At 34.3% G+C, this 24,576-nt stretch overlaps 1 protein-coding gene across 11 annotated transcripts in view; it reads left to right on the top strand.

Moving 5' to 3' along the window:
- The window catches only part of CUL4B (cullin 4B), a 105,613-nt gene extending 82,019 nt beyond the window's left edge, over positions 1-23,594 (top strand). For 6 of the 11 annotated variants that reach the window (XM_033103172.1, XM_033103225.1, XM_033103248.1 and 3 more), the window contains 19 exons: positions 3,437-3,540; positions 4,053-4,122; positions 4,808-4,881; positions 5,691-5,853; positions 6,002-6,091; positions 6,389-6,471; positions 7,113-7,180; positions 8,111-8,229; positions 9,301-9,493; positions 10,392-10,496; positions 10,991-11,101; positions 11,545-11,636; positions 12,296-12,358; positions 12,751-12,858; positions 13,767-13,880; positions 14,586-14,691; positions 15,825-15,997; positions 17,514-17,666; positions 19,475-23,594. In XM_033103172.1, the coding sequence (XP_032959063.1) occupies positions 3,437-3,540; positions 4,053-4,122; positions 4,808-4,881; positions 5,691-5,853; positions 6,002-6,091; positions 6,389-6,471; positions 7,113-7,180; positions 8,111-8,229; positions 9,301-9,493; positions 10,392-10,496; positions 10,991-11,101; positions 11,545-11,636; positions 12,296-12,358; positions 12,751-12,858; positions 13,767-13,880; positions 14,586-14,691; positions 15,825-15,997; positions 17,514-17,666; positions 19,475-19,570 (2,085 nt within the window). In that variant the 3' untranslated portion in view covers positions 19,571-23,594. The remainder of the gene's footprint in view (positions 1-3,436; positions 3,541-4,052; positions 4,123-4,807; positions 4,882-5,690; positions 5,854-6,001; positions 6,092-6,388; positions 6,472-7,112; positions 7,181-8,110; positions 8,230-9,300; positions 9,494-10,391; positions 10,497-10,990; positions 11,102-11,544; positions 11,637-12,295; positions 12,359-12,750; positions 12,859-13,766; positions 13,881-14,585; positions 14,692-15,824; positions 15,998-17,513; positions 17,667-19,474) is intronic. The other 5 variants (XM_033103194.1, XM_033103213.1, XM_033103205.1 and 2 more) reach the window with 3 other exon arrangements.
- The last annotated feature ends 982 nt before the right edge of the window (positions 23,595-24,576 follow it).

The raw sequence follows: 24,576 nt of genomic DNA on the forward strand, positions 1-24,576 counted from the left end.
GAAGTGTTTTTTTTTTTTTTTCAGACAGACATTTTTTGATGTGACATGTATGGATTTTGGAGAGGAGGGCCTAGGATTTGGAGGAATAAAGATTAAAACCTTGCTAGAATGTTTTTATTTTATACCTTATTACCTTCAAAACGGATTTAAGGTAGTATTTGGTTTTTTTTTTACCAGTAATGATTGTGAGCTTCAGTGAAAAGAGTTTTATTTAAGAGAGTTGTATAACTATCTAGAATCTGCGTAATACCTATAGTTGCATGTGAAACAAGGTTATTTTTGTAATAATTGCACTAGATCAAACTTTCAGGGACTTCTAAAGTGTTTAGTGAAATGTAAAATAATACATTTTTAAAAGTGCATTTCAAAGATCTGGAATAAAATAGAGCTTATCTCAAACTCCTAAGTAGTGATTTAACTTTTTTATTCATGCTTCTATCCCAGCACCTAAAAGTATACTTAGAAAACACTCAATCCTTGTTGACTCAATGACTGCTTACTTTGTGCTAAGCTGGTCAGAAGCCATGGGCATATAGAGATCACTTAGTGCTTGCTCCTAAGGTGCTTATATTCTAGTAGGTTCATGAAATTAGTAGTTTGTGACCAGCATTCTTTTAAAGACATAAAATGGAAAATATCAGAATACACCACACAGAGTAATGATAAATGTAGTTTCATGAAGATTTTGTTTCAATTATATAACTTTATTTTATGTACAGTGGATTATGACAAAATGTATTTCTTACTGTGGCTTATCAAAAATTTTTGGAAGCCACTCATTTAAGCACACATGACTGCTCCAAACCTTGTTTAAAAGTGAGGAAAGCAGAATGTTTAGATCACAGGGTGTGTAGAATATTCTAAACAGACATGAGACTAACATGGTTGAGATCAAGCCTTGGATGCCATGCTAAAAAGTGTGGTGGTAGGCAAGAAAGTGTTTTATTGGGCAAGGCAAATATTTGTTTTGAATACTTAATGTATTTAGTTGCCTGGTTCAAAGTCCCCAAAATATTACAGAGCATGTAGTGAAAAGTTTCACTTCCACCCCATCCTCCAAATCCCATTTAGTTCCCCTCTCTGCAAACATTATTAGTTTAGGGGGTATCTTTCCAGAGATGCTTTATGAATGTAAAAACAACTGTGTGTGTTTTTATTCATTTTCTCTTTTCTACATAAAATGATAGTAGACCATGCATCACACTTTACTGTTCAATTCTTTGTATTTTTTTTTATACCTGTTAGGAGATTTCTCTATAACAAACAATACATGAAGAGCTCGATGGAAGGTTGTCGAGGAAAGAAAATGACTAAATCTGGTCTGTATATTAAGAAATAGTCAAGGCTAAATTAGAGAAGCAGAGTGTTCTCTTCCAACTTGACCTTCAAAATTTACCTTAGATGTTCCTGCTTTTCCTGCTTTTCTTTCCTCTAACATCTTAAACCATCCTCCAACTAAACACAAGTTGGGATGTATAGATATAAACCCCAGCTTAATTATCTCTTTCTCATTATTCCCACTAGGTCTTTATCCGTTTCCTTCTGGGTCTTTGGGACTCCACCTCTTTACCGCTGCTCAGGAAGCCTTTCCTGACATGCCCCTGCCATAAAGACCGGGTTAGGGGCCTTGACTCCTCTTATCCCCATCATAGCACCTAGCATAGTGTATTGTAATTGTATGTTTTCTGGCCAGTTTTCTCCTTACACTATAAAAGCCCCTTCTATGTACAGAACACATTGCTAGATATAGGTATGTTAGTTTTTTGAGTACTTACTGTATTCACCTGGTTCAAAGCTCACAAAGTATTAAAGAACATAGAGACTTTAGCATATCATCCTTGTTTGTCATTAAGGAGAATTGGGGGACAGGATATACACATAAAAGATATAGTACTGACTCCGTGACAAGTCAGTGTGTTATGATTGGTGATACTGCCAAGTCAGTCACTGGTTGCTATGGCAGTTAAGGAAAGCTTATTGGAAGAAGTGAGACCTAGTTGAGTGGTAAGGGAATATGATGTCTTGTGTGAGAAGATAAATAGATGCACTGAGAACTACTGTATGGGAGAAGGAGGAACACAGCAGAAGGGAATGGAGAAGTAGGACTTGGAAATGTGGGAAATGTGGAGAAGATGAAGAAGGAAGATAAAATCTAAGCAGGGAAATGAGAAATGCTGAGAAAATGAGTCACTCAGAAGGAACACTGAAATACAAAGGGAAGAACATTAAAGGAGGAAGGGGGAGATTCCATAGAGGACCAGTGTGAACAGAGAGACACATGAAATAAACATAAATACACCTTTAGGCGTTTGTGGCCTAACCCAAGGCCCTATGGAAAGTGGCCAGTGGAGACTTAGCCTTCTTATTCCTCAGCTACTGGATGTAATTTCCTCGTGCTGTTTCCTGGTGAGATCTAGTGACTTCTTTCCTCCTCCAGTGATGCAATCGGTTTCCTTTAAGCTTTCTTTTCATTTGCTAATTCATTTACTGGACCCGCATACTGGGAATATAACTTCCAACTACATGTTTATAAAATTCCACTCCAACCAACAAGTTGGGTGCTCCCTTCGAGTTAATGTTAATGGAATTTTTGCCTTCTGTTGTGGTGAGAAAGGAATCCTGGTGTTATACTTAAGTCATTCATTACTAGCTGGAATTGTAGATTATATCAAAGTTCATCCGAAGAGTTTTATCATGGCTGTTGTTTTAAATTTGAAAACCTTTTGATATACATAACGAGAAACTCACTGAAATCTGAAGTTTGTCCCTTGGGGATCTCGGTATAAAAGAAGACCAATTCAGCTATTAGAATGAAGTAAAAATACAGTCATTTCCTTCTGTAATTAATATTTATTCAGTTGTGCAAATTTTAAAAACCTATATTTAAGTATTCTTAAACTGAAATGTTCAAGAGAAATCCTTGACGTTTAATTATATCATACTTATAATACTGCTAGCAATCATTTCTGCATTGTTCTGTTTAGGAAAACCAAAGAAAGTATAAATAAATTTTAATTCAATTGTGGTGAGACTGCCCAACCCTTCTGATAAACAGTTGGTGAAATTATTTTTTAAACTCACAGTGGATTTCTGCTTATGAAAACAATTAACAGTTTAAGAACAAGACAGCATTCATATGTAGCAGGTGTTATAAATTGGATGTCTTCATGGGGGGAACTTGGCTTGATTCCCTCCATCCTTACCTTTTACAGCCATAATCAGTATATTAATTGGTGTTTTTTGGTACAGTACATTGGCTATGAAAAAGTTCACCACCCACATTGATAAAATTTTGTGTTTTACTTTGTGTTTTAAATGGATGCATAACATTTTAATAAGCTGACGTTGTAGAAATTGCAAACTAATAAGAATTTGATGTAAATAATTGAGAGGCTTTCCATTCTTTCCTTGAGCAAGTATGTGTTTAATCCTGCAGGCTGTAGAAAATCTCTGTTCTTACAAGATTTCTGCAAACTTGTACAAACAGCTGAGACAGATTTGTGAAGATCACATCAAAGCACAAATTCATCAGTTCAGAGAATATCCTTTTAAAAACAAAACATCTTGTATTTTTATCTTCTCCTCCCTCTCTGTCCCTTACTATTTAATCCAGCTTGAAATGGAATACCTGTGTTTTATAGATTTGTTATTTTTGTTCGTTTTGCTTCTAGAGAAAGAAAAAATAAATTCTGATTTTTTTCAGCTTTAATTAGGGCCTAAATCTACATTGTAGTACTAGTATAAATAAGATGTCCTTACATCTTTACCCTTTTTGTCCTAAAAAATTTCCATTTGAGGAAAGATAATCTTCTAAAGGAAGTCATAAACTGAAAACACAATGCTCAATTATGTTAAAGACTTGTTTTTAAAGGCTTTTTTTAGTGGGATCTAAATTGTTTCTGTAGTTTAAGAAATAGCATTTTGTTCTATAATTAAGTGTTATTAAGTTTCATTTAGTATGTAGAATATTCCATGTTTAAGACAAATATGCTCTTACATCACATGTATTACTTGTACTAAGCACTTTAAAATATCCTTGACATGCATCTCATGGATTCGTTGGATAGTGTTCTTTTTCTAAAGAAGATCGATAGATGCTGGCAGAATCACTGTAGACAAATGGTAAGCTGGATAAAGTATTACATTTCAGCTGAATATTATAGTTAAAATTATATTTCTTCAAATACAGGAATGTTAGCTTTGAAAACTTTGCAATAGGGGCCTGCCCCAATATCTGCTCTTGTTTTTGACACACTTAACCAAAAAGTATTTACCTCATTAAAAACGTTACATTTTGTCTCTCAGTCTTGATGGATATCCCACTCACTATTCTATTACCTGTGAAGGTGTTTGATGGTCCTGTATTTTGGCTTATTTACATCACAACCTTTTCCTTTCTCCCTAATCTGGTATTACTTTATACTTTATGTTCTGTAAATTAAAAATCTTAAAATCCATCCCCCTGTCCAAAACCTCACATGTACAATTTAAGGCAGCTTTACCCTGAGCACTGTGATCTCCTCCCCCCCCACCCCATTCCCTGTTTATGTTTTCAGTTATTGCTCAAGTTGCAAAGAAGTCATGGGATCATTTTAAATGTCCCTTTCCTGGAAACTACAGCGAGGATTAAGATAATAGAGTAGTTTAATAAAAATGATGTGGACATTAGATAGATGTTTATCTCTGTGTTTGATCCTACTAGTCTAGTATATATTCATGCAAATCCTGCAATTTTTATCGAGAACAAATATTTCAGCTTCACAAAGTATAAAAAATGTTTGATTTCTTTCTTTTTTTTTATTGGCAGATCATGATTAGGAGCATTTTTTTGTTTCTGGATAGAACTTATGTTCTTCAGAATTCAATGCTACCCTCCATTTGGTAAGGATGCCAGAAAAAAAATTATGAAAAGATTTATTACAAATCATAATCAAATCTTAAGTATACTAATTGAAGAGAGTAAGTGATACTGTGAATATTCTCTTAAAAACTCACATTTGGCTTCTAGACTTGTATTTATAGCAGTTTTAACTTCTTAGCTAATGTTTTACTTTTGCTAATATTGGATATAGCTAACATTCCCTGAGCTTACACTCATTTATGAAAAAGTTTTTTTTTTGGTTAACTAAGGAAATTTAAGTTTGCTCTAGACTATATGAGTGTGCATCATTTTGTTGCTGATCAAGAGTTTGTTCATTATCTTTTAACATTATTATGGAATATTCCATGTATACATGAAAATAGAATAGTATAATGAGCTCTTCCCACCATTTACCTAGCATCTACCTACAGTAATTATCAGAGTTCACTGATTTTTGAGTACTAACGCCAGATGACAAATGACCAATTAAGCCTTCATTACCAGTACATGAAGACCATTTTTTAACTTTGAACTAATTTTATCTCTTAATTTGACCAAGGAAAAAATCCACCAAAGGAGATAATAAACAAAATTTAGTTACAGAGGAAGGCAGGAATTTAGCTTCAGTTCTCATTAAAGAAAAAATGAGTTTCCTGTGTACTTTAATTTAATAATGTAATTTAAAATTAAATGGGTGGATTTTATCCTTTTACAATTGCTGCTTCAAAGCCTGGAGCCCTAATTAACATGTAGTGAGAAGTTAAGCAAGCCTCTCCAGAGTAGTATTGTTGTTCAATTAATTTAGATTACATATATTTTTTTATTTTAGGGACATGGGACTGGAGTTATTTAGGGCTCATATTATAAGTGATCAGAAAGTCCAGAATAAGACAATTGATGGCATTCTTCTCTTGATTGAGAGGGAAAGGAATGGTGAAGCAATTGATAGAAGTTTACTCCGAAGCCTTTTAAGCATGCTTTCTGATTTGCAAGTAAGTTAACTACTTCACTTAATACAGAACTGATGGCTATCCCTAGTTTGATGTTTAAAAACCACATTCATAGTGCTGTTCACTTAGAGGACATTTAATAAATATTTAGTGAATAAGTAAACTCCTTTATTTTGTTTTCCCCTCCCAGATTTATCAGGATTCTTTTGAACAACGATTTTTGGAAGAAACTAACCGGCTTTACGCAGCCGAAGGCCAAAAATTAATGCAGGAAAGAGAGGTATTTAAAAACCATGATTAAGTCTACGGTATCTCACAATAGACTTTACTTTATAGAACATAAGCTTCTCTTCGCATTTATCTTCCCAACATTGTGATGCTTTTCTCTCACTTAGGTACTCCTTTCTTTTCGCTGTTCTTAAAGGCCAGAATTCTGGATCATAAACTCTGCCTATAATTTTACATATGATTCAACCCTGTTACATTTGACAGGGCTGCTCCCAGGATCTTTTGGACTTGACATTTTCTGAATGATTTATGGGGAGGAAAACAATAATATAAAAAACTATCTTTGTAGGTTCCTGAATATCTTCATCATGTTAACAAACGTCTAGAAGAAGAAACAGACAGACTTATTACTTACTTAGATCAGACCACCCAGTAAGTATTATGTGCTCTGCCTAATAGCCTTAACCTGTGTTGTTGAATCACTTAAGGCACTTTAGGCATCCCCAAATATGTTAGTAACTATTTTCAGGTGTGATTTGAGATTTTTTTTAACAATTGTTTTTATAATGCAAACTTCAAGTTATTATTTCCCCTAGTTAATTAGATTTGATCAAGGATTTGATAATGGGTTGTGTGTATGTATTAAGGATGTAATTTTAAAACATAGTATTTAAAGCTGATGGGATCTTTGAAATTTTCAGGCCGATTACAATTCAGTGGCTGTTCATAGGACAAACTATGTCTGTGCTTCCCTAAATATTACCAAGCAAGAAGTTCCTGAAAGCAGCATAGATAACTTCTTTACCTTCCTAATAAAAGCAGGGAAACTTGGAAAAAGCCAGCTACAGAAGACCTTGGAAATATTTGTTTCATGATATAAATAAAATTCTGAAATATGTTGTCTTTTCCTTTTAGGCATAAAGTAGAGTAACTCTGAGCACCGATAAATTTATACATAGGATAGGAATATTAAAATGAACATAAAACAAGCTATTTGATTTCTCCCCCAAGAAAAGGCTTTAAATTTTCAGCAAAGTCAAATCTCAATAATTCTAAACTTTTTTTCCTTGTAGGAAGTCATTAATTGCTACTGTAGAGAAACAACTTCTAGGTGAACACTTAACAGCAATTCTTCAGAAAGGTAATGGGCAATTTATAAACCAGATTACCTCTAAAATGGTAGCAGCAGACAATTAGAAACAGATTTTAAAGATTACCCTTTTAAAAGTTTGGTAGCATGTGGTGGCTGCATTTCTGAGGATGGACACAATCCTTTTTCCCTACTCATCACACTAAACTTTCAAAAGGTGCTTCTTTATTTAACTTAAAGATATGGGAGCTAAAGTGAGAGGGCTCCACCAATACCAATAAAGAAACTGGGAACTTGGGAATTTGTGACTGACTTTGTGAGACTACAGTAAGGAAAGGCATTCGTTTTTGCACTGAAGTGCTTTTGTTCATAGCATATAAAACTGAGCACTTGTAAGTTATCTTAGAGTATGCCCTGCATTTACTTTGACAATGCCACAAATAGGCAAAAGCCTTACCTTTCTCTCCAACCATCTTTTCTTTTGTATAAAATGGATATATTTTAGAACTTTAATACAGTTATACTATTATTTCATTCTGAAAATCAAATACATTAGAACCTCATTTAAACTTGGCCTATTAATGTATGGTTTTGATATACCACAGGCCATATCCAATAGTCTGAAATATAGCTATGTACACTAATGTACACTAATGGCTACTGTATATATGAGGTATTTATAATGTATATTTATGTAAACCAGTGTTTATAAATTGGTTTATACATCTGATCTACCATGCTTAATAGTACAAACCATTACACAATTATTTTTTATTTTTATATAGGCTACAGCTCCCTATGTATAATTTTCACTTGGAAAGGTGATTGTCTATTTGGGTTTAATTCAAAGCAAATCACTATTAAAATTCACAGATTAGTCATAGTTCAGACCAGTATTGCAATAATAATTTAACTTAATTTTCATTAAAATAGCTGACATCTTCGCTCACTTTTTTAATATGAAAATGTTTCAAAATTCAGGTTTAAATAACCTTCTTGATGAAAACCGAATTCAAGATTTATCTCTCCTGTATCAGCTTTTCAGTAGAGTTCGAGGTGGAGTTCAGGTTCTCTTGCAACAGTGGATTGAATACATTAAGGTATTACCAATTAACCCATGATTTTTTTCTCTCTCTCATGGCTTATAATCTATATACCCAGAGTACATATCAGCAAGTATTTCGTACCTGTTAGATCCAATTTTTTTCCCCCTTTCTTCCGCCTGCGCCTCCCCCACCCCCATCTGGTTCAAGCTGTAGTTTCTCAGTCTAGTTATATAGGACACAGCTCCCTGGCCCATTCTGGTATTATGAGCCTTGCGCTCCTCCCAGCTGAGGCAGTCGGTCGCCAGTTGGCGGTCAGCCACTCACAGCAGCTCTCGCCAGCTGCTGGCCACTCACGCTGGCCACCAGCCACTCATGGCAGCACACAGTAGCCCACGGCAGCACACAGTAGCCCACAGCAGCACACAGCATCCCACGCTAACCTATGGCTGCTCAAGGCAGCCCAGCTCCAGGGAGAGCTGTTGTTCACAATCTTAGCTGTAGAGGACGCAGCTCACTGGCCCATGTGGGAATTGAACCTGCGACCTCAGCGTTAGGAGCACGGCACTCCAACCACCTGAGACACTGGGCCGGCCCATTTCATTTTTTATTTTTTATTTTTTTTAAGTAATGGGAGTTTTGAGAGCAGTCATCCTGAGAATAATAGCTGTATAGCAAATTAGCATTAATACAGTTACCTTTTTGATGTCTACCGTGATTTGTAGCTCCAATACTTACAGCAGTGAATGTGGAAAAAGAAAGGGGACTTTTTTTGGATCCAGAATTCCTTTCCTTTCTTAAATCTTACACTGAAGCCAGATTGCCATTTAAAAAAAAAATCAAAGCTGATTTCTTTAAAAGTAGGGAAAAGAGCCTAGAGACTTATAATTATGCCCCGTTAAAATATTGTATACCCACTGGTCATTCCTTATTTCGTGATTATATTAATAGATGAATGGTGTCATTCTGGGTGTTTTATCACTTTATTTTTCTTTTCCTGATTTAGTAAACAGCTTTACTTGAATTTGTTTGAAATATAAAACTATGTATATCTACTTAAAATATGATTTGAGGATTGTTCATCATAGATAATTCAGTTCTAGTAAAAAATGGTAATTTTCTTTTTAGGCATTTGGCAGCACTATTGTAATTAATCCTGAAAAAGATAAAACCATGGTTCAAGAATTGCTGGATTTTAAAGATAAGGTTGACCATATAATTGATGTCTGTTTTCTGAAGAATGAAAAATTTATCAATGCCATGAAAGAAGCATTTGAAACATTCATTAACAAAAGACCAAACAAACCTGCGGAACTTATAGGTATTTTTCTAGTCCCTTTTTCCAGTTATGTTCTTCTTTTGTTCATAAAATTTCAGTTAATCTGAAATTTTGACAAGGTTGTAATATATTAACTCCTCATTTATTTGAGGTTGCTTAACTGGTGTTTTCTAAGAACCTGGATGTAAGGAATAAGTCCTTCAAATTAAAGAACAGCTCAAAGCCCACTTGTCAAACATAATGTTCTTTCATTGTAAGACAGTACATTGGACCCTATTTACTTTTATTTATAATAAACTTGAGGTCAGTTTAAACTTGAGGTTTGGCTGTAAGCCTACAGCAATTTAGAGGTGGGGCAATTTATTGCTGGGGCAGCCTACAGCAATTTTAGAGGTCCACACTTAGGGCTACAAGAAAGGGTAGTGGAAAGTACAGTTGCCAGTGAGAGAGGGAATAAATATGTCCAGGACAAAAACAAACCTAATATTCTGGGCCCATTTAGTATAGAAGTATAGTGCTTCTCAGGTTTTCCCACCCAAGTACCCCCTAATGTCAGAAGAGGAGGTACCCTGAGAAGGTCTAGGGTCTTCTGCAAAAGGGTGAAATTTCATTGGTCTACTATTTATCCTTAAAATTTTTGCAGATTTTGCCTCCAACTCTGTAAAGATTGCTGACCATCATTGTAAAATGGACACTCTAGTGGAAAGTACATTAGATCTGGAGCCAGAAGACTTGGGTTTGAGTTCAGGCTCTGGTATTTATTAGCTCTGTGACACTGAACAAGTCACTTGATCTGCCTGATTTTGGAGACTTTAAAAAATGCATGTATACCTCTGAAGCATTGAAAAACTCAGTGTATCATACTTCTGTTTGGGTATGTGTAATGCCTAGTACATCATAGTTACCCATGATCACTAAACAAACTTTCCCCTCATTTTAGCTAAGTATGTAGATTCAAAGCTTCGTGCTGGCAACAAAGAAGCTACAGATGAGGAACTTGAAAAGATGTTGGATAAAATTATGATCATATTTAGATTTATCTATGGTAAGTTTATTTTTGTTTTAATATTTTTCTTTTAGAACAAAGCACTGAACAGAGAAATGAGCAAGTATACTAAACCTGGAGGGAGTATTATTTGGTAGTTAGAGATTTTAAATTCTATTATACTCCTTGCATTTAATTAATTGGGGGTACTTGAGGAATGTTGTTTAATTGCCTTGTGTTTTGACTTTTCCACTATTACAAGCCTTGGATTTTGTTACTTGTTTTAATCTCCAGAGTATTGATGCTAAAGCTACTGGTTGATTAAAGCTTTTCTAAAGAAAAATTAATGCAGTCTTAATTCTTTATAACAAAGAATTTTAGAAGTGTCTAATGCAAAAGTCTACCTCTAATGATTTTTGCATTTAACAAACATGGATAAAATGTATAAATTTAAATAACTTGGAGTAATGGTGTGATTTATTAAACACTTTGAAGCAATTTTGTCAGTACTTTTTATTGGAATATTATGAGTTGTGTTTTATTATTTAATATAGGCAAGGATGTTTTTGAGGCCTTCTATAAGAAAGATTTAGCTAAGCGCCTGTTAGTTGGGAAGAGTGCATCTGTAGATGCTGAAAAATCAATGCTGTCCAAACTTAAACATGGTATGTTTGTCATTCTTTCTGTTCCTTTTCTTTGATTTCTAAAAGAAAATGTCAGCCTAATTTTTACTCTTTTGTCTATCATTGTATGCACATATGATAAAAACGTAAATTGAGTAAGGTCATAGGTTTCCAACCTATTGTACATATCCAGAGCTGTTGCAATTTTTAAAAAATAAGGCGTTGTTCTTGTTTTCATTATTTGCATAAAAATTTCCCATTTATCTTATGCCTACATAGTAGGTAAGGTTACTATAGGATTAAAGAGTTTGATTATCAATTAGTGGGGCATGTGCTTTGGGGTAAGGATTTTTTTTTTATTCTTATGAATAATTACAGGTCATATTTCATGGTAAAGTAAGTTTTGCATTTCATTTTTTCAATTTTAAGTTCTTTGTTTGTAACCACTTTGAAATATTATAAAATATTATAAATATCTTTAATAGAATGTGGAGCTGCTTTCACCAGCAAACTTGAAGGAATGTTTAAAGACATGGAACTTTCTAAAGACATCATGATTCAGTTCAAACAGGTAAAAGTGAGTTAAACTCTTACTTAATTCCTTGAGCTTAAATACATTTAGTTATCTCCTTGCTGTGGTTTGTACTGAAGAGGATAAATAGAAACATGATTTTGTTGTAAATATTTCATAGCAACTTAGATGCTATTCACAGTAGAGAAAAAATCATCAATGAAATGTAAGTGTATTTGACCTACTTCATAATTTATTCTCAATGTACACCTAATGTAACACAAAATTAGAAATAAAATGTTTTCAACTGAAGTCAGGACAAGAAAAGCTGTAATAGCTAAATAGTGAGTACAGGGCTTTCTCCAGCATAAATCACTGTTGATTTGCATGTTCAAAGGTGGCAATGGGAAGGGAGGAGAGGTGATAGAGTGATTGTGTAAGGCCTCTGGGGACATTGGGAATGAAAACTTAGATCCACAGTTTTGCAGATGTTGGTAGAAGGTGATTTTGAAATATTTAAGAGCATAGGTATAGTTATGGCAAGTCATATTTTCCTCTCAGGGTTTTAATAATGACTTATTTACCACTATATTGCTATGGTGGGAAATGAGAGTGGAAGACTAAAGAGAAAGATCAGGGTCAATAGGATCATGGGTCCTATAGTAGCTACAGAATAGGGTTTATCTGCTTTGCCCTTTCCCCTTTTTCTTCCTTCCCCACTTCAGGTCACCCCCTGCAAACAGGCAGTGGAGCAAGTGAAAAACCGGAGACTTGGGCTGGCTGGTGGGGTGAGGATTGGGGGTTGCTGCAAGGTGTTCCAAGCCACATAGGGTTCTCCAAAGGTGGGGGCTGCAGATGGTATGGGGGAAAGAATGGAGAAGAGATTCCGTAACAACAGCCCAGCTGTATGTGAGAAATTACTTAAGTTGATAATGCCTGTAATAAGATCACATGATCCTCATGTGACATTGTAACAAAATGTTAACCAATGCACTTTTCTAGTGTATTTAATATAGGCTTTATTTATAGTCCTTTTAATAGTTGTCTTTTATTTTAGAGATAGTCAGTATTCGCATGTAATTTTATAATGGGGAACTTCTTGAATGGGTCATTATTTTGACATGAAATGTATGCACTTTTAGTTTTCAGATCTCAGTATGTGTGTTTCATCTTATTGTAGTATATGCAGAACCAGAATGTACCTGGAAATATTGAATTGACTGTGAATATTCTGACAATGGGTTATTGGCCAACATATGTACCTATGGAAGTCCATTTACCACCAGAGGTAAGAATGCTGTTTAGGATTTGAGTTATAAGCGTAGAAATACGTGACACTTCTATTTTGCTTGTCACTGAAAAATAAATGCTTTTTAAAAGTTTGTGTCAGTAAACATACCAACACCAAATGCCAGCTGTTTTAATATTTTACTCTTATGTTTATATTACTCTTATACTAATATCATTACAGCATAGCTATTGATGCCAAGTTTCTATTCGAGGACAATTTCCCTGACTCTTCTTTCAGTTCCCCAGATAGTACTCACCACTCTGCCCAGCTCTCGAAAATTCTTGCTCATCTGTCACCTGGGGGTTGGATTGCTAAGTGATGGGTGCTTAAGTAAATCCATCCTAACTAATCCATCCTAACTCCTGTCTAACACAGGACCAAAGTTTAGAAAAGGGGTAAGACTAGAGAGATAGATACTGGGAATCCTCCATGGAGATAATTATGGACACCCAGGGAGTAGATCTCTCTCATTAAGAGGGAAAATGTAGAAACGGGAAGAAAAAGTCTAAGGCAGAACTTTGGAAAGGGCTCTCATTTGGTGGTAGGAAGAGGAACTTGTGAAGGAAGCCAGTGAAGAAGCACTAGTGAGATAAACCAGCATGGTGCAGTGGCACAAAAGGCATTGGAAGTGAATGTTTCAAAAGAGGGAATGATTAAATGTTGCAAAGAGAGCAAAGAGTTTGAAGAATGATAAATACCATTAGATTGGTCATTGGGAGATCATTACCTTACATCAGTGATCAGTGGACCTACTGGAAAGTCTTAAAAACATCCAGAAATTATTATACATGAGGTCAATATAAAAGGTGGTTAATGTGATATTGGACACAGAGCTTAAATAAAGTTTGTTTTTTTTGGGTTTTTTTTTTTTTGTTTGTTTGTTTGTTTGTTTTAATGTACTGTAGATGGTAAAACTTCAGGAGATTTTCAAGACATTTTACCTAGGCAAACATAGTGGCAGGAAACTTCAGTGGCAGTCAACCCTAGGACACTGTGTGCTAAAGGCAGAATTTAAAGAGGTAAGTTGGGTGTTCCCCAAACTTAGTTTTCACTTTCATCTTTGATATTGAGGTCATCTCTCTTTACTTGTTTAATAAGTTTATCCTAAATAATGCATGACAGTGATAGCTTGTCACAGGTTTGTGTATATTATAAGAATGGTCTTTTCCATAGTTGATTTGGCCCTGCTACAAACTGAAAACCCTTTCTCCCACCCTTTCCCCACTTGTAGATGCAGAATTCACACTGCCACTTCTTAACAGGAAACTTCATTTCTTGCTAGGGGCTAGAGAATAGAGTGGGTGTTAAGGGGAACAGTTCTCATCTAATTTCAAAAGGTTCCTGCAGCTTTTCATGACTTACCTGAATCAAAAATGTAAAAAATGTATTTGAAATAGTGATTTCTTGCTGCTTTCAATAAATATCTGTAATGATACATAAGGCTAAATTATTAATTTTCATTATTTTGTTGTTCAGTTTTAATTATAAAGGTTTAAAAATAGACCTATAGAAAGGTCACCCAGTCTTTCCTCCTGTTTTAGGTAGGATCACACCATACCTAAGCCCTACAGTGAACATACTAGCTTTTCCGCCTAATGTTAATCTGTGTTTCTAAATCCACTGATTAAAATGTTTTTTCCTGTAAGAGATTAGTTATTTGATTAATTTTTCTTATGTGTGTTGTTTTTTTAAATGATGGCTAAACACTGTTGTTTCTCCAACAGGGTAAAAAAGAACTCCAGGTGTCTCTTTTTCAAACACTGGTGCTGCTAATGTTTAATGAGGGAGAAGAGTTCAGTTTAGAAGAGATCAAGCAGGCTACCGGAATAGGTTTGTGTTGAATCAGTTGATTAGCAAGCATTATTTAGTGTCTACTATGTCCACTCCATTAAGTTAAGAGCTCTGGGGGAATATAGAGGAATAATCCCTCTCCTCAGCACTCATAATGTAACCACTGGGAAAGGGGGGAATGACATTTGAAATAATTTCACAACCAATAAGTATCAATCTGTGGTGCTGACTAGGAGTGTGTTAGGAATTCAGTGAAGCAAAAGATCACTGGATTGGCACAGTTGGGAAAGCCTTCATGAAGGGGGTGGAACTTGAGCTGGGCCTTCAAGTTTTAGTTAGGGAGAAGGCATATGCTGTAAGGGGAAATAATTGTGAGAAAAAGCTTGAAAGTAGGAATGAGCAGTGTGGGTAAGAGTCATGAAGAGTTTATCTGCAGCACGGAATAGGGAGATAAAAATTAGGTAGGTAAGGTAAGATGGGTAGAGGCTGATCATGGAGAGCCTTACAAATCTAGTAGATGAAACCTACATTGTAGGGTCTCAAGTGTGTGACATAGTGGAAGTGACTTATTTGGACAACTTAACTGGAATCAGCAGACAATAGGGCAGCTCAGAGATGAAGAAGTTCCAGTCCAGAAGCTAGTGGGGATAAAGTAATAAGGGGCTTGCTTAGACTAGAATGAGGCCAATGAGAACGGAGAAGAGGCATCTCTTAGGAAGCAACAACTTACTAGGTACGTGAAAGATGGAGGAGAAGGAAGAGTTTAAGATGATTTCCGGGTATCTCACCTAAGTAGGCTGGTAGCTTCATGACTAACAGTTAAAAAGAGGACAGTTTTATGGGGAAGATGGTGAATAAAATTTTGAACATACTGGAGTTGAAGATAGTAAAAACAGCCAGGTGAAGGTGTTCTTTAAATGTGGGACTGGAAAGAAGTGAGATGTCATTTCTGAAGATTTGGTAGTTATCCACATGGAATGATAATTGAAGTCTTTAGAGGATGACCTGGAAAAAAGCTGTTGGATAGAATAAAGCGGAATTGGTTGATGACCTTGGGGGAAAAAGGAAACAGTTTTAATAGATGGATAGGGTTGAAGCTAGATTGAGGTTGAATATAGGTGTTCTTGTTGATGAGCTATCAACAAATAACTAAGCCACTATTTCTTCTTCAGAGGATGGCGAATTAAGGAGAACACTGCAGTCTTTGGCCTGTGGCAAAGCTAGAGTTCTGGCAAAAAATCCAAAGGGCAAAGATATCGAAGATGGTGACAAGTTCATTTGTAATGATGATTTCAAACACAAACTTTTCAGGATAAAGATCAATCAAATCCAGATGAAAGAAACGGTATTTCTTTTGCATTCTCCTTGTCCTCATGCACTGGATTATATGTGTTCATAATAAAAAATTATAAAGAAGATTTTTCTGCCTATAATACTGCCACTAACATTAATATATTCTGTGACTATATCTAGTTCAATGTATTTCAGTATTTGATTTTGTATTTTTATGGGGCGGGGAGGTACACACAGTTGGGCCTGATACTCAACAGTTTTATGTACTGCTTTTTTTGTTTAACATTAAATCTTTAGACTGTTTCCATACCATTAAATATTTTGATAAAATGGCACATGGCCACATAATATTCTTTTATATGGATATTATAATTTATTCAACCAGTGTCTGTTTCTGGGCAACTAAATTCATAACTTTTTAGTATTATCAATAAAACTGCAAGAAACCTCTTTGTACCTAAATCTTAATCTTTCTGAGCCTTTCCTGTGATAACTTCGTGGAAGTAGATCTTTTGGGTCAAAGTATGAACATTTTAAGAGTCTTAATACATTATGTCATATTGTGTTCCAGAAAGGCTAGACCAATTTACATTCTGTCTAGCAGCATGACTGCCTGTCTTAATGGTGCCCTCACCAGCACTAAAGATATTTTCTTTTTAAAATCTTTGCCAACTTGCTTGATGAAAAATCTGAATGATTTAGTATTTCTTTAACAGTGACTATTTTGTTAGTTTTTGCCTTTTGAAATTGTAAGAAACTTCTATTAAGAAAACCAACAACTACAGCATTTCTTCAAACCAGTTGATTTCAGTCCTAATAGGTTTAATGCAGGGCTTGAGAAAATTTTAATATGGGACAGAGGTCAGTATCTTAAAGAAGTTCCTGTCTTGTTCACATTCACATCAAAGGCATAATATTCCCTTAGAAAATTACCATGTCCTTTTAAAATGTTTATGCTGTAACAGAAAGAAACTGCAAAAAGCCCAAACTATTCTTTTGATTTAGGTGCCAAAGATGAACATTTTTTCTTTAGCATTAAAATTGGTAAACTGACTCCCAAATACCTAAATTTCTGTTAATCTTGAATGAATGTAAGCAGTAACAGTATGCATTTCTGATTTATATATTAACCAAAAAAAAGTTTTTTTTAACTTTGATTAGCTAGTTAGTACCATGCTTGAGTCAGCGGTCAATCATTTTATAGATAAGCTAATGTCATACAGAAATCTGGTCAATAACTCCTTGTGACTTATTTAGAAGATTTCGAGAACAGAGTGAAAGAAAATGATAAATTTTGCATCAGCTGGCCCTACTTCTAGAAAAGCAACTCAAAGATGATATTTTTCCATTAACATTGGCATTACTTCATAGGTACAGGTCTATATAATTAGGACAGAAAGGAGTTATGTTTGTAGGGTTTATTCTGTCATTTCCTGTATAAGGTTCTTTTAGGTAATTTGGCATATTTAAAGTATTAGCTGTGTGTTATGTCCCTAAAATATACAATTTGTATAATTAATTAAGTTTCACTTCAGGTATAATTCCTAAGTCTAAAACTTCTTTGTTAGGTTGAGGAACAAGCAAGCACTACAGAAAGAGTATTTCAAGACAGACAGTATCAAATTGATGCTGCAATTGTTCGAATTATGAAGATGAGAAAGACACTTAGCCACAATCTCCTTGTTTCTGAAGTGTACAACCAGTTGAAATTTCCAGTAAAGGTAGGTACTTCCGTGTTTTCATATTGAGCTTGTTATAAATAAAAGAGAATACATTAGATTTTCAAACACAAATCTTACAAACATAGACTAAAGCCTCAAGATCATTTGGAGGGACAAAAGTTGTATTGTGTTCATATATATGATTCCAAAAGAACCTTTATTGGAATATGTGGGCAGCTGTGATAAAAAGGGAAAAACAATTTATAAAAGCTATTTATTTAATATAAAACCTGTTATACCTGAAAGTTTAGCTGCTAAATGAGTATTTGAAATTTTCAACTTCATTCACTGTATTTCTTTTGAGCTGCTTTGTTACTTTTTTCTCCTTGAAATACTTTGGTATTTGAAAGATTTGGTTATTTTAAATTAAATATTTTGTTTAGTTAGCTTATATAAGTGTCCATTAGAAACTCTATACAGATAATTAGCCATCTTTTTGAAAAGTTTAGCAATAGTTCTGGCAAACTGAAATTGGTTGTTAAATGGACATTCTAGTGTAAATGCCTAATAATAAAGAGGCTTAGACAATGTGATGGTGTACTGCACTGTTTCCAAGTTTTAGAAGATTCCCAAACCCTTGTGATGATAAACACTTGGTAGAGTTTAGCTAGACTATTGCCTGTTGGCTTTCTCATGAGCTTTGGACTTGTTTTTTCTTTTGTAAAATGGGGATGGTAATAGCATTTACCTTGTAGGGTTATTGTGATGCTTAAATGAGATAATATATGTAAACCTTAGCACTGGATCTGGCACATAATGTGCTCATTAGCTGTTAATGCTAATTAGATAGATTTTCTGTCTTCACCAAATCTAATACTGCCTCCTCATTACTACATTCTTACCCTCATGCTTTGCCTGCTAACCATTTCACCTCCAGCTAGAGAGATCACTGATGCTAGAGAAGATAAGAGGAATACTGTAATAAATACTGTGTTGATATTCTAGGTCTTTCACCATAATTAAGAGAAAGCCATTTTGATTTTCAAACCTTGGAATTACTGGGTGATATGTCTGAAATTTTGGCTGCCCCATCAGACTACTTTCCCTCTTTAACCCTCTTGATCAAGTGGCCATTTTACACAATGTGAAAAACTCTATTAGCAAGCAAGATTATATTTTGTATAGGCTAGATACAAAAGGCAGTGGAATTTTGTCGTCCAAGAGCTAAGAATACAATCATGAGAACATGCTTATAAGCTTTCTTGGTGATTTTTTAACCACGAGTAGGATTTGAAACTCCAAATTGTTTATAGTCGACAACAGTTAAATCTTACATTAAACTGGGAATACGAAGATCTGAATTATTAGATGATACTTCACTTATCGAACCATTTGTTGTAGTATTCTTGTAAATAGTGATTTATCCAGTACATTTTTTATTTAATAAAAATGCAAGCTGACTTTGAGAAATACCTTTTGCCCAAATGTAGGGCCTACCTATCTTTTCAAACTGTGTTGGCAAGATTAAGTAGCATTCTGTCTCCCTAAACTTATGTGTTCTCATGTGAAGTTATGAATTAGTCTCTTGTATTTGTGCAGAGAATAGCTGGTTCTTAGAAGACCTCTATAAAATAGAAAAGTAATAGAAAGTATTGTACAATAATATGAACAGGTGTGACAGTATATGCATAGTATAAAAACATGTCTCAATCTGGATTATTTTCAGTATACTTTCTCTTTAAAAAATTTAGGTGATTAAACACATTAAATCAGTGAGCCAAAACTGTTCTTTTTTGAATGGCGTGTTGGTAAATGGGCTTGAGTCAATGAGCATGAGCTTTGCATTGAAAATTTGCCTTCTCTTACAGCCTGCTGATCTTAAGAAGAGAATAGAATCCTTAATTGACCGGGACTACATGGAAAGAGATAAAGAAAACCCAAACCAGTACAACTATATTGCATAAAATTTTGGCCTTGGAGCATTTGGTGTCTCATGTTGTAGCCAGTGGATAAACTAACCTGTTGATCTTATATTATTTGACTTTTTTTATACTACCAATGACCAAATGAAGCAGTGTAATGGAAATAGTTGAGTTGACTTTTTCGGTGGTTAACATGCCCATTAAAAGAGTAATACTTACCTTTAAGAAGTACGTTGTTGAACTCTTTGCATGTTATTTAGTATGATGTGCAGAAAACTCTTAAGAAAGTACCTGGTCTTCTTGATTCCTCTTTGGAACTGGGCAAGAGGTCCCTATGGCTATTAAAAAGAGGGGGAGGGGTTCTTATACACCATTAATAATGAAGCAAAAGTTTATTTGCTTAAAATGTCATTTAAAGATACTTAAACTGCATGCAAACTTTATTTACTGTACAGAGTTCTGGATGTATTTATCAAATAGGAAAACCACCCTGGACTTGGTTGTTTACCTGTTTTGTGATTTCTCTTGAAAAGAAAAATAAGTTGTCATAGTTACTGATATTTTACTAAGTAATGTTCTGTTACACCGAAAGGGATGTTTTGAAAAAATTTATTTGGAAACAAGTTTTCAAGTAGAGGGACAGTTGCTTATGTAATCTCTTGTATATACCCATCCTCAATTGTTCCATTTATGGCTATGGGATGTGTGTATATGGTTTAACCCTGAGTTTACTGTGCTAACTAACAGGTACTTATAAAAATAGCTGAAATAGAAAATTGCTCATAATTTGTACTAGAAAAACACAGTAGGAGAGAAAAATCCAACTCTTTCTTCATATTAAAAATGAATACAATATGAACATCACAAAAGAGACCAAAACCCACATATTTTGTAAATTTTTACACAAGTAAACATTCACCAACTGGTTTTCAACTTCCTTTAGACTTTAATGTTGTTTGGACAGTTTTGTCTTTAACTTGGACCAATTGTAGATTATTACAGGCTTTTTAGGATTTAGCATAGCTATTTTCCCCACTAAAGTTTTTTTGGAAGCATCCCAACTCTTTGTAGGTAAATAAACCTTTCCTGTCATCCTTATTCTAACTTCCTGAAGCCCTAGGTGTGAAAGTCCTCCCTCATTTTCTCCACACATCCCCTAGTTAGGAATTTCAAATTCTGTATTGTGCTGATCTTATTCCTTTCAAAATTTCTTGAAGATAAAGAGTTCTCATAGCCACTGGACACCTACTTTTCGGGGAAATGTCCTAGGATTGTTCAAACATAGAAAATAGCAAATGTGTTCCTCAAATTGTTAATGTGAGTAAAAGGCTTCTCTTTACCATCAGTGTTTTTTTCTTTGTTTCTGTGGGTTTTTGTTTTTTGGAATTTTTTTCCCTCCTTGTTTGGAGGAGAAGCGGAAAATTTTGTTTTGTTTTTTAAAAATCAGAACTGCTTTAATGTTTTTTGCAGCAATATATTTCCTTGACTGTTTGGAGGCCATTAGGAAGAATACCTATGTGCTAGCTGTCAACTGAGGAGAGTTGGCTCTTCTGTCTGCTATTGATTGTTTCCTTGAGTTCTTAGAGACCTGTGAACAGCTATTTAAACAAAGTTGCCTATTTCTCTACAATTGCATCAATGTACACACTGTTGTCTAACAATATGTGGTATTTCAAATGCCTTTCTAATTTCTTTTTGAGCAGCCATCACCTATATTTTCTCTGCTCCTCTGGTGTTTCCTTACATGAGCTCATTCAACAAGGAAATGCAACTATGGTATTTGCCCTTTCTCCATACTGGGCCATCTACGTTAGTGTTCTAACATCCCTGATGGTTTCTGAGATATGTAGACTGTTCCACAGTATAACTTGGTAGTTACTCTTAAGGAATTTTTAGGTAGAATTGGTCCTGTTAGGAGGAGACTCTTGGTGTCACCTTCGTTATCTTGAAAGCTGGTCCCTTCCCTGAGGCTCTTAATTTTTTGAAAACTTCGTGCTGTTTCAGCTGAAAAATTGGCAAGACTATTAAAAAAACAAGTTGAGGGGAGCTGTTTAAAAAATTGAAAAGTAATTGCAAACAACATTGGATGATTGTGACTTTTCAGTTCTCTATCAGTTTAATTTTTGTGCTCTTTTTCCCTGTGTATGTGGTGGTTCTATTTTTCTCCAATAAAAATTTATTTAGAAGTTTCTAGAAAAGACCTTTAAAATTCAACTATTGTAAGACAGTTATTAAAACCACAGACCTTAAAATCTCTAATAATTTCTTTTATTGGATTCACATTTGTCGATTTTGTTATTTTTAAAATTTCTCTCTTTGTGATGGTTCAGTGATAATGCTATAAGAATGTGGAAGAGGGAGGAGGGTATGGTAAAGGGTGAGTAAAATTCCCAGGAAACCTTAAGGTGGTTATTTATTCTTAAATGTCATTTTAAAAGGATCAAGTATAAGTATAACACTGTTTCATTCAAATCCTCAAAGTCAAATAGTTGCATAAGGTCAATATGAAACTAGCCTAGATTTACGTTGAGGGAAAAATAAAAGATTAAATACTTTTGTTTTTGTGGCTCTTGATCTGCCTCTTCTGTTATGAGTTCTGGACTATATACTCTGACAGTAAGATGCTCTTTGAGAACTTTATCAAACTGGAAATCAAGAAGCCTTTTTGAACCCAGTTATTGAGTCTGCTGAATGGCCTTAACATGATATCTACCCATAGTCTTGAAATTCTTATCTTGTACATGTGTGTAGAGTTCAGGAAATCAGTTTATTCTACTTAGGTGTCTGTGTTTCAGAATTTTCAGAAGTTTGTTTAATCTTAGCATCCATGTCTTTTTTTTTTTACAGTAGCTTTTTTTTGTTTCAAAGACCATTCTGTTTAATGCTCTGAATGTCCAGAGTGTTATAAAAATGTTCTGTTCTCTTATCTACATAAAATTGCCAAAACAAATTGTTCATTAAAAGAAATAAGCATTACTAATGGGAATTTGTATACTTATGCTTTATATAGTATCCATGCTAATGCTTCATTAATCAATGTTTTTCAGTTTCCTACAAAAAAATTTGCTTTGCATTTGAATAATGAAGAGATTTGTTCACCTGGGAACACTTGGTTCAAATTTAACACTTTGTTCAATTATTTTCCTTTTTTCCTTGCTATTAAAAAAAGGGTATTTCTTTTTTTGAACAGACACAATATAATTTTATATTTAGCAATCTTTACAATTTATGTCCAGCATGCTAAAAAATTAAATTTAACCTTTCTTTTATGGAACTCTTTTTGATGTAGAATATAAGAATGTACTGCAGAGACACATTAGAACATAATAGTTTTGCAAACTATAAAAACAGTTCCTCCTCATATCCTCTAATTCTTATAATAAAATCTTTTAAAACCTTTTCTTTAATAAAAACCTTTTATTGTAAAATACACATAATGTAAAAGTTACCATTTTAAAGTATACAATAAAATGACATTTAGTACATTCACCATTTTCATCATCCCAAAAGGAATCCTGTACTTATTAAGAAGTAACTCCTCTACCCAACTTCTGGAAAACACTATTCTGCTTTCTATCTCTATGGATTTGCCTAGTGTGGCTATTTCATATCAATGGAATCATATTATGTGACCTTTTGTGTCTGGTTTCTTTTGCCTAGCATGATGTTTTCAAGTTTCCTCCAGGATGTAGCATTTCCATTTCATTTTATGGCTGAATAATAGTATGTATATATGCCACATTTTGTTCATTCTTCTGTTGATGGACATTTGGGTGGTTTCCTTTTGGCAAGTGAATAGTGATGGTACGGACATTTGTGTACAAATACCTGTTCAAGTCCCTGTTTTGATTCAAGTTTTTGGGGTGTATACTTAGGAGTGGAATTGCTGGGTTATTATGGTATTACTATGCTTCACTTATCAAGGAACCACCAAATGTCTCTATAGTAGCTGTACCATTTTCCATTCCCACCAGCAAGGTACAAGGGTTCCAATTTTTCCACACCTTCATGAATACTTGTTATTTTCTGTTTTTCGTATTATAGCTATCCTAGTGGGTGTGAAGTGATTTTTGAATTACATTTCCTTAATGACTAATGATGTTGAACATCTTTTCATGTGCTTGTTGGCCATTTGTACATTTTCTTTGGAGAAGTGTCTATTCAAGTCCTTTGACCACTTTAAAAATGGTTTGTCTTTATGTTGTTGAATTATAAGAGTTTTTATATAATAGATACACTAGACCCTAAGCATATATAATGGTTTGCTAATATTTTCTCCTATCCTGTGGGTTATCTTTTCATTCACTTAATAGTGTCTTTTTAAATTTATTTTTCAATTATAACTGACTTGACAATGTCTTGATGCAGAAAAGTTTTCATTTTAATGAAGTCCGATTAACCTACTTTTTTCTTTTGTTTCTTGTACTTTTGGTGTCATAGCTGAGAAACAATCACCAAATCTGAACTCATGATGATTTACCCCTATATTTTCTTGCAAGAGTTTCATAGTTTTGTTCCTTAAATTTAGATCTTTAATCTCATTTGAGTGAATTTTTGTATATGGTATCAAGTAAGGGTCCAAATTTATTCTTTTGCATGTGGCTGTCAAGTTGTCCCAGCACCATTTGTTGAACAGACTATTCTTTCCCCCATTGAATGGTCTTGTCATCCTTGTTGAAAATCAATTGACCATACTCGTAGTTCTATGAGTTTATTTCTGGACAGTCAAGTCTATGCCATTGATTTATATATCAGTCATTACATCAGTACAATACTGTTTTGATTACTATTGAATTTTAGTAAGTTTTGCAATTGGGAAGTGTGAGTTTTCCACTTCTTTTTCAAGATTGTTTTAGTTATTCAGGTCCCTTGCTATTCCATATGGATTTTAGGATCAGCTTTCCATTTTTGCAAAAAAGGCCATTCAGGTTTGATAGGGATTGCATTAAATCTACAGAGAGCTTTGGGAATATTACCATCTAAACAACATTAAGTCTTCTAGATGATGAACACAAAATGTCCTCCCATATTTTTAAACCATTTGTTTT

Source organism: Rhinolophus ferrumequinum, chromosome X (assembly GCF_004115265.2).
Source record: "Rhinolophus ferrumequinum isolate MPI-CBG mRhiFer1 chromosome X, mRhiFer1_v1.p, whole genome shotgun sequence".
Lineage (NCBI taxonomy): Eukaryota > Metazoa > Chordata > Mammalia > Chiroptera > Rhinolophidae > Rhinolophus > Rhinolophus ferrumequinum.